Source organism: Sinocyclocheilus anshuiensis, unplaced genomic scaffold (genome assembly GCF_001515605.1).
Source record: "Sinocyclocheilus anshuiensis isolate Anshui unplaced genomic scaffold, SAMN03320099.WGS_v1.1 scaffold2229, whole genome shotgun sequence".
Taxonomy (NCBI): domain Eukaryota; kingdom Metazoa; phylum Chordata; class Actinopteri; order Cypriniformes; family Cyprinidae; genus Sinocyclocheilus; species Sinocyclocheilus anshuiensis.
The window spans coordinates 327,047-337,444 of NW_015552799.1; the positions used below are offsets into that span (position 1 = coordinate 327,047).

General features: G+C 35.7%; 1 protein-coding gene across 1 annotated transcript in view; it reads left to right on the forward strand.

The window, feature by feature from the left end:
* Positions 1-2,670: 2,670 nt before the first annotated feature.
* Positions 2,671-10,398, forward strand: part of LOC107667968 (pre-mRNA-splicing factor syf2) — a 13,795-nt gene continuing 6,067 nt past the window's right edge. The window contains exons 1-6 of the mRNA XM_016459702.1: positions 2,671-2,741; positions 3,042-3,140; positions 6,073-6,198; positions 7,061-7,178; positions 7,648-7,738; positions 9,767-9,865. Of these exons, the coding sequence (XP_016315188.1) occupies positions 2,724-2,741; positions 3,042-3,140; positions 6,073-6,198; positions 7,061-7,178; positions 7,648-7,738; positions 9,767-9,865 (551 nt within the window). The 5' untranslated portion in view covers positions 2,671-2,723. The remainder of the gene's footprint in view (positions 2,742-3,041; positions 3,141-6,072; positions 6,199-7,060; positions 7,179-7,647; positions 7,739-9,766; positions 9,866-10,398) is intronic.

A 10,398-nucleotide genomic window follows, 5' to 3' on the forward strand; every position in this document is an offset into this window, starting at 1 on the left:
GGGGCGGGCGCTTCGGATTCTAGAGAGCATTTGATTGGACAGAAAGTTTGATGAGAAGCTGAAGTATGATGTGACATCAAAAAAATCGTTGAGCCCAGAGCCATAGAAAGAACGGTTGAAAATGGTTGAGCCGTTTTGGCGGAAGTGACGAACTGCAAGCTTTGAATGCTTATATCTTCTAAATGCGAATTTTGTCACTGTTTTGGAGCACACTGCCTTATAGATAACCTTAAGACTAACATATTGATACTAACACCCAAAATACTTTAATTTTGATTTCATGGGGACTTTAAGGAATTAAGAAGTTTAAGTTCAGTTTCAGGAAAAAAAGGTATAAAGGTTGTCACTGGGGTGTTACCTTTTCAAAAAGTACTAATATGTACAATTTAGGGGTAAATAAGGTGTACCTTTTCAAATGACACCATCCCAATGACAGCTTTTGTACCTTTTTTCCTGAGAGTGTATAGCACACATGTCTGCCCTTGTAAAATAATTGTACTGTACTGTTTATTTTCCCTATTTATACATTCTGTCACTGTTGATTTCTATTGCAGTAGCTGTTTCAGGCATTACTTTCATAATCATGCACAGATGGGACCATCAAAAGTGGGTTTGACACTTTATAATCAGCCCACCTAACAATACTCAGTGTGTCCATGTTTGGAGATTGGACCCTCCTTCGGTGGGTAACTGAGCTGGCATGCTGCAGTCAGAGCTTTGTTTGGTTTGGCCTGTCCAAGTTCTTGCTCATTGGCAGTGGAAATGAAAGAAATAGTAATTAGGGAAACGGCATGATTTTATTGGCTGTGTTTTCTATAGCAGTTACAACCCAGATGTCAGGCAGCTGAACACACCGGGGCTGGTCTGAGTCGTGATTCAAAATAGAGGATGATCATGCACAAATGGCATCATCAAAACTGGGTTTGACAGTTTATAATCAGCCCACCTAACAATACCCTGTGTGTCCATGTTTGGACCCTCCTTCGGTGGGTAACTGAGCTGGCATGCTGCAGTCAGAGCTCTGTTCGGTTTGGCCTGTTCAAGTTGCTCATTGGCAGCGGAAATGAAAGAAATAGTAATTAGTGAAATGGTATGATTTTATTGGCTGTGTTTTCTATACCAGATGTCAGGCAGCTGAACACTCCAGGGCTGGTCTGAGCCGTGAATCCAAATGGAGGACGCATCTATTAATCAAACAACACAATAGTTTTATGTAGTTTGCTAATGGAATCCAGCTGAATGACGAAAACCTGTTCGGTGTGCTATTCTCTGAATACTGTCAATATACAGCAGCCCGCACACAATCTTTTTGAATACAGTAAGTGAAACAGCAGGCATTATTGCACTGTAAATGTTATTTGTATATGGTATATATTACAGACAACTTTAGTTCTTAATTCTCATCAAATTTGATATTTAATATTCATATAAGTTTCAGGAAAATAATTGCTATGTATTTTTTTACTAAATTAAATTCTTGTGGCAAAAATAAAATATCATAAAATGCACTGACTTGCTGTTAGGTCTTGGTGTGTTTGAGGGTGGTTTGGTTTTTGTTCCATCTGGATTGCAGAACAAGCACATCAGTTCATTAGTGTGGCTTCTGATCTAGAGGTTGCTTTAATCTGAACCTGTAAACTCTGGTTAATTACATCCCCTTAAAGAGAACTTAATTCTACATAATCAGACCAGAGGAGCAGCGGAGTTCATGTTAATGACACATAGCAGATGAGTCCAGAGCCATTGTGTTTGAACCACTGCAACTTCATTCACCCTGTTAGCCATCAGGTTAAGTATTATGTGTTCATTTCAACATAATTAACATATTAATATATAAATAATATGTATGATGGGTATTATTATTTTTTATAAAAAAATCGAAAATACAAACATTTTCATGACAACATTAAAGAATACCTACAGAACATTTCGCATGTAACACACAAGAGGAAAACCAAAGGCCTGCGCACACACAAAAGGGCAAACATAAGCAAAAAAATAACACATAAAAATAAAAGAATTACAATAAAAGAATAAATAACATAAATGAAAATAAAATAAATACAAGTATGATTTTAAAAAATGATAATAAATGTAAAAAATATTTATAATTAAGCAGAAACATTGATAAGCAGATTAAAGCAAACTAAACATTCATAGAATAAATAAATCAATAAAAAAATATCTTACTGTTTCAAAGATCTGTCCTCATTTGTAAGTCGTTTTGGATAAAAAACGTCTGCTAAATTATTAAATGTAAATGTAAATCTGTCACATTTTATTATTACCAGTTGTTATTCTTTGCTGTTTTACTAATATGGCCATGATTCATAAATGCCCCCCAACTTTCTTACTTTTCCAGAAAGATTTATTGGTCTTCTTCAAATCCTTAAAACTCATGTGTCATTAAAAAAAAGCCCTTAAAGTATGTAATCTTTTGAATGCATTTTTTGATGACCGAGCCCCTTGTATTTTTTTTCTGTACTTATTTTTTTTTTCTTTCTTAATATTCTAATTATGTTTATTTAGTGTATATATTTTTCTTTGTTATGCTGCTATTTGGACTTCTTGGAATTGTATTAAGATTTTTCTTACTGTTGTTTACCTGGTATTTTGTATGTTTTTTTTAGCCAGGAAACTCCTAAGAAAGCGGAACTACATATTAGGTCATTAGATCGCAGTCGAGCTGAAATGCGTGACGTACTTCCTCTTTGAAAGAAGCAATGGCGTCTAGCGCAGAGGTAAACAAAAACACGATTTCATAATTCTTTAAGAGTTAACCTAACAGGTGTCTTTATTGTGTATATATTATACAGTATTTTTGATCAGTACGCATTAACTGTTACTCGTGAAATGGTCGTTTTAGCGTGTCGGTTTTCAGAGCGCTGTTCTTCTAGTCAAAGCTAAAGATGCTAACATCAGTCTCTGCTGTTGATTTGGTTTGCTGAATGTGACATGAGAGATTTCAGTGTTCTGATTATGATTTAGCTGTCACTGAAATTACATTATTAAGCCTTGTTTGCGGTACATTCGCTGTGCAGGTTGTTGCTCCCAGCAATGCAGAGGAAACCACGGAGACTCCAGCAGCTCAGAAGAGAGAAGAGAGACTCCGAAAGTTCAGAGAGCTTCATTTCAAGAGGGTAACTACAGCACATTTTACTTCATATCAGTGGAATCCATGAGCCCAGACTGTTTATTAAAACTAATACCCAGTTTATTAATGCCCTGGTTTTAACATCTGTCTCGAGTGATGCGATCATATCTCTAGGGCCCAAATGTCCGCATTTTGGCTTTGTTTTCATATTGACGTGCTCTCTATAGTCCTCATCAGGGGCGATTCTAGGATTTTAATTTTAGGGGGGCTCAGCCCCCAATGAGGGTATAATAAATAAATATATATATATAAAAATGTTTGACTAATAGTGGTGGTATAAATTTATATACCAAAAAGTGCAGTATTCCACTGTATTGCATAGATAGGTGTAACATATAACTGAATAAGCTAAATACAAGTCTTCATGATCGATCACACACACACACACATAGACACACACCTGTTTACTGTACACACACACAATTTTACTGTTTGCATTTCTAGTACAACCCTCTTTCCTTAGCGCAAGTATGCAAACCTCTTTGCCACATGCACTGGAATATGTATTACATTGAAAGTTAAATTTTCAAATGAAAATGGCAACATGATTGTTTTATAAACTATGCCTTCATATGTGCTTCATTTTCACTGGAGGAAACAGCTGTGGTGTGGTGAGGGGTGAACACAGCGAAAACTTAGGCTACAGTAGATGGGGAACCGATTGATATTTTGCAAACTGTATTTATGACAAAGAACAGAACTGCACAGATGCAGATATTATAACAATCTATCGTTAAACACATCCGCGGTCTGCGGATTGAAAAAGAACGCGCTGAAAGAGTCGATCGAAGTCTGTCGGCGTTTTCATATAAAATTTAAAGGGGACTGAGGCGATCACAAATTCGTGTACAGTTTATGGAGCTAATCGCAACATTTTAGGGGGGCTATAGCCCCCCTAAAAATGGCCTAGTGACGCCCATGACGCCCATGCATTAAACTGCCGGTCAAAAGTTTGGGATCAGTAAGATTTTTAATGTTTTTTTTAAAGAATTTAAAGAAGCTCATCATGGCTGCATTTATTTGATCAGAAATACAGAAAAAAATAGTAATACTGTGAAATATTATTGCAATTTAAAATACTGGTTTTCTTTTTAATATACTTTAAAATATAATTTATTGCTGTGATCAAAGCTGAATTTTCAGCATTATTACTCCAGTCTTCAGCATCACGTGATCCTTCAGAAATTATTCTAATGTGCTTTCCAACATTGTAGTGGCATTGATAATATCAACATTGATTATAATAAGAAATGTTTCTTGAGCAAATCATCATATTGGAACCTGTGATACTTTTTCAGGATTCTTTGATGAATAAAACATTAAAAAAGAACAGTGTTTATTTGAAATAGAAATCTTTTGTAACAATATACACTACCGTTCAAAAGTTTGGGGTCAGTCATTTTTATTTTTTTTGAAAGAAATTAATGCTTTCATTCAGCAAGGATGTATTAAATTCATAAAAAGTGATAAAGACTTATATTGTTAGAAAATATTTATATTTTAAAATAAATGCTGTTCTTTTTTACTTTATTCATCAAATAATCCTGAAGCAAGTATCACAGGTTCCAAAAAAATATTAAGCAGCAAGATCCAAAATCGATAATAAATCAGCATATTAGAATGATCATGTGACACTGAAGACTGGAGTAATAATGCTGATGAAAATTCAGCTTTGCATCACAGAAATAAATTATATTTTAAAGTATATTAAAATTGAAAACCATTATTTTAAATGGTAATAATATTTTATAGGGCTGCCGTCGACTAAAGATTTTTCTGGTCGACTAGTAGACGTTCATTTTAAGCATTAGTCGACTATTAGTCGCACTTTTATTAATAAACAATATAAATCATAATAATGAGCCTTTAAGTGCCTACATAGCCTAATAAGCGCTAAAGCGCACGCAAAAAAAAAGGCTTGCCACAGCGCTCCGGCAAATATAATAATTATGAATGTGTTAGGGAAAAAAGCAAGTACACTGCATTAACGTTTTAATAATTTATTGTTACATTAGTGCTTTTTAAGAGATGAAGTCGGCGACACTGACTCGTCATCTCCGCAGTATGCGCCTGTATGCGTCGACCAAGCCTCCTCTCGTCGACTAACCATTAGTCGACTATTAGGGGGCAGCTCTAATATTTTACAATATTACGGGTTTTTTTCCTGTATTTTTGGTCAAATAAATACAGCCATGATGAACAGAAGAGACTTCTTTAAACACGTAAAAAATCTCACTGATTGCAAGCTTTTGAACAGCAGTGTATATGCATGTGCATTTACATTGCTTTGATTGTTCTCTGTAGATCGCACTTTCTTGCAATCACTACGATTGGTTGATTATGTACAATAAAGCATGCTATTGGTGAAATTATTTTCCAGTTATTACCTTCAGCAAGTATGAAAACAATAAGAAAACTAAGCCAAAACCAGGACCTTTTAGGCAATTGAGAAATCCTGGCCAGGACATGTCTGGGAAAAAGAGGACGTATCACAAATGGTCAGATGAGACAGATCACGTTTCACACTTGGTAGCAACACTCTTCTCCTGTGGCCACTTGTGATTGGATTTTAAGGCAAGAAAATACATTGCTTTTTCAAGTACTCGTCAAATTGGAGATTTTGGGCTATTTTGCTTCCATAACATGTCTTCTTTCAGACTATTGGAAAGAAAACATCTAAAATACATATATCCTATTCCCCAGTGGTATCTTGCCTTAAGAGGAAGGCATTACTCTTGTGGTGAGCCATGTGTTGAATCCTTAACATACGTCATGTGAAAGGAGCTTTAGTGTAGTTGGTGTAGATTGAGAGCAAACTGTGTGCTGATATTGCTTTAGGTGAAAACTATTGACACACAGCACAACAGAATCTGCTCTATTAAACATCCGTATGAAATGTGGTTGTGTTCTGTTGGTAGAATGAGGCCCGTAAGCTGAATCATCAGGAGGTGGTGGAGGAGGACAAGAGACTGAAGCTGCCATCAAACTGGGAGGCCAAGAAAGCCCGTCTGGAGTATGAACTCATTGTGGACCAGAAGAAGAAGGTACAGTATCAGATTTTAAGCCTGTCGATTCTACTCAACCAAACAGAGTTGCAAAAATAATGACAACACAAACACTACATGCTGCCTGTGAATGTTCACACATAGAGACCAAACTCACAAAGTTGGTTAAGACAAAGACATGACACTGGTTTGTATTGGATATACATGTTTTCTGATGTTTTAAGATGAATGAGTTCATTACACTATGGCATTGACTGTAATGCAAATATGCAAAAATTAGTGTTAATATGTTTAAATATGTTTATTTGTGGTCTGAAGAAGTCAGTCAGTCAGAAATGTTATTACAGCTTAAAATAACTGTTTTCAATTTGAATATATATTAAAATGTAATTTATTCCTGATGCAAAGCTGAATTTTCTGCATCCATTACGCCAGTCTTCAGTGTCACATGATCCTTCTAATATGCTGGTATTAGAATCATTCTAATATCCTAATTTGTTGCTCAAGGAACATTTCTTATTATTATCGTTGTTGAAAACAGTTGTGCTGCTTCATATTTTTGGAAACTGTTATACATTTTCTTTCTGCATACTTTGATAAATAGAAAGTTTAATAGAACAGCATTTATTTGAAATACTTTTCTTTTGCAACATTATTAATGTCTTTACTGTCACTTTTGATCAATTTAATGCATCTTTGCTGAATAAAAGTATACATTTTATTTAAAAAATCTTGCTGACCCCAGTCTTTTAAACTGTAGTGTATTTGCTGTCATTTGGCCTCCCTGCTCTCTATGTACCAGTATCGGCCATTAAAAGCCCCATATCAATCAAGCAGCAATTCTGATTATATGGCGTGTCAGTATGAGTGTGTAAAGTTGTAAATTGTGTTTGTGCGTCAGGAATGTGCAGAGCGTGGCGAGGACTACAACCGTGTAAAGCTCCTGGAGATCAGCGCTGAAGATGCAGAGAGATGGGAGAGAAAGAAAAAGAAGAAAAACCCAGATCCAGGATTCTCAGGTATGAAACGCTCGTCTCATTTACATATGCAGGTTAATGAGGAGCCTCATTGATTGGCTGAGAGTGAGAGGGAATGTGGTTCCCTTGTGTGATGCCAAACATGTGAAAATTAAAACATGCAGAGCTTGTGTTTCACGCCTGGTTATCATTTGTTCTGGTAATTATTATAATTTTCCTTCTGCTTCTCTCTGTAAGAGCCCCTTTCCCCTCTCAGACCCCTACAGCTGGATGTGTGTTTGTATTCATCTGTCTGTAGCAGCCTAATTAAATACCTGTCTGTCTCATTAATGTTAATCAAACAACAAAAGATGTTAAATAAAGTATACATGATAAACCTACTGAATTAGAAAAATTAGTTTATTTAATATTGAATGTGTATCTATTGTATTTGTCTTACGGTTTGTAATTTGCTTCTTTATTTTTATATTAAAATAACTGTGTGTGTGTGTGTGTGTGTGTGTGTGTGTAGGCTACGCTGAGGCCCAGTTGAGACAGTACCAGAGACTGACGAAGCAGATCAAGCCGGATATGGAGAACTATGAGAGACAGCGAGAGGAGTGGTGAGACTTTATTTATACTCATTCTACGTCTGAAAGATACACACGCTATTGGAACTGGCTGTTTTTCATTCAAGACTATGGATTGATACTGGAAACAGCCACTAATAGTAGTTCCTGTATTTGAGACTGACTGAGCAATGACTTTTTATTTTGTCATATGAAGGTTTTCTGTCTCATGGTACAAATGGCGATTATAACATTCCTAGTGAAGATAGATACTTAAAGGGTTAGTTCACCCAAAAATGAAAATTCTGTCATTAATTACTCACCCGATCTCTACACGGCTCTGAGACACCTGACCTCCAAATACCAGCAGATGGGCCTCAACCAGGAGGAGGTGCTCACTCTCAAAGCCATGGCTCTGGCCAACTCAGGTATATCTATATATAAACCTCTTACATTACCTCTTAAATGATTAAAGTGTAAGCTTGAGATATATATATATATATATAGCGAGAGAGAGAGAAAGGTGTGACATCAGTGGTTCAACTGTAAAGTTACGAAGCTACGAGAATACTTTTCTGCGCAAAGAAAACAAAAATAACGACTTTATTCCACATTTTCGCCGCCACATGCTCGCGTCATGGTACTGTCGTGAACGCGCGTCCAAAGTGACGCAGTAGAAACGAAAATGTGGAATAAAGTAGTTATTTTTGTTTTCTTTGCGCAATAAAGTATTCTCGTAGCTTCGTAACTTTACAGTTGAACCACTGATGTCACACGGACTACTTTGTCGATCATCTTGGTACTTTTCTGGACCTTGAATGTGGTAGTTACCTTGCTGTCTATGGGAGGGTCAGAGAGCCCTCAGATTTCATCAAAAATATCTTAAATTGTGTTCCGAAGATGAACGAAGGTCTTACGGGTTTCGAACAACACGAGGGTGAGTAATTAATGACAGAATTTTCATTTTTGGGTGAACTAACCCTTTAAAGGGAAAATGAAAATAGAGACCAGTTTTGGTCCCCAGTGATAATTTTTGAATTTGAGACAGTGATGTTTGAATAAATATTGTGTAAAACAAGTGTTAATTTAATTTCCTAGTTTTTTTTTTCCTGCATTTTTTTTTTTTTTTTACAAAGTTTGGGGTCTGTAAAATAAAAAAGGTCTCTTATGCTCACCAAGACTACATTTCTTTGATCAAAAATACAGTAATATTGTGAAATATTATTACAATTTAAAATAACTGTTTTTGTTGTAATATATTTTAAATGTAATTTATTCCTGTGATCAAAGCTGAATTTTCAGCATCATTACTCCAGTCTTCAGTGTCACATGATCCTTCAGAAATCTGTCAGATTACTGTCACTTTTAATCAGATTAATGCATCCTTGATGAATAAAAGTATTAATGTCTTTTAAAAAATCTTACTGACCCCAAACTTTTGAACAATAGTGTATATAAAATAAACACAAAATGTAAAAATATTTATCCATCTATCTGTACAACCGTATAAACCTTCACACAACAACAACAAAAAAGGTTTTATCAAGCCAACATTCAGTTTCTCTTAAACTTCATGCTTTAAAAGTTTAAAATGACAGTTGAATTTCCTTCAAAATTCAAACTTGAACTGGAATTCTGCATCCTGTTTGCTACCTTAATTCAAATTAATTCAGAAACATTTCTTATTATCAAGGTTGAAAATATTTTTGGAAACCTCGATACATTTTTTTTAGGATTCTTTGATATAAAAAGTTCAAAAAAACAGCATTTATTTGAAATAGAAAGAACATGTAGTAACAAATATTAACAACAAGTGAGCTTTTAAGCTATTTCCTGTGTGTGTGCGAAACTGCTATTTTAAATAACTAGAAGAATAACAAAGTGCTGTAAACGGAAAAACTATTTGCGTTACAAACTAGTGTTTTTATGATTATGATAAGAAATAAAGCACACAAGTCAAGCTTTATCGCTGTTCAAAAGTCAAATTTTATTGCTGTTCTGGTGGTGTAATGGTAAATAAATGAAACACTGTATATAGAAAAAGAAAAGCTGACGATTTGCCCATGTCTCTTTTGCTCCTAGTGGAGAAGATTTCCACCCCACCACCAACAGTCTGATTCACGGCACGCACGTCCCGTCTAAAGAGAGCGTCGACCGCATGGTGGACGACGTGGAGAAACAGTAAGAATCTGTGTTTGTGTTCACGCAGGGAATCTATTTGATTTCAGATCTTACACACTGCAGAATCACCTGGTGAGTAGGCTTGCCGCGATAGACGGTGCTGACGGTGATACCGGTGTTAAGCCGCAACAACGGTTACGTCACTTGCCCACCGCGGCACCGACCCCCACCGTCGTTTTGATTTTTTATAGTAATAAAAATCATTTAGCTTAGTAAAAGAACAGACACTACAATTAAAAACTTACAGTGGCTGCTCAAGCAGCGTGCCGAACGACAGTCGCATCACAGATCAGATTTCATTTCTCCAGTGAGGAGAGTGAGTCGAGCTGACTGACAAGAAGAGTGAGGTGAGACAGACAAGACTATCGTGGATGATTTAGTTTCGAAACAAGACGCAAAAGCACCTGTTTGGCAATATTTTGGATTTTGAAAAGCCTGTTGACTTTTGCCGTTTATCTAAGGTGATTTTGGAAGTTTTTTTAAGTATTAGTTTTTTATTTAATTGGTTCCACATTGTTTGCTGATTTTTACTT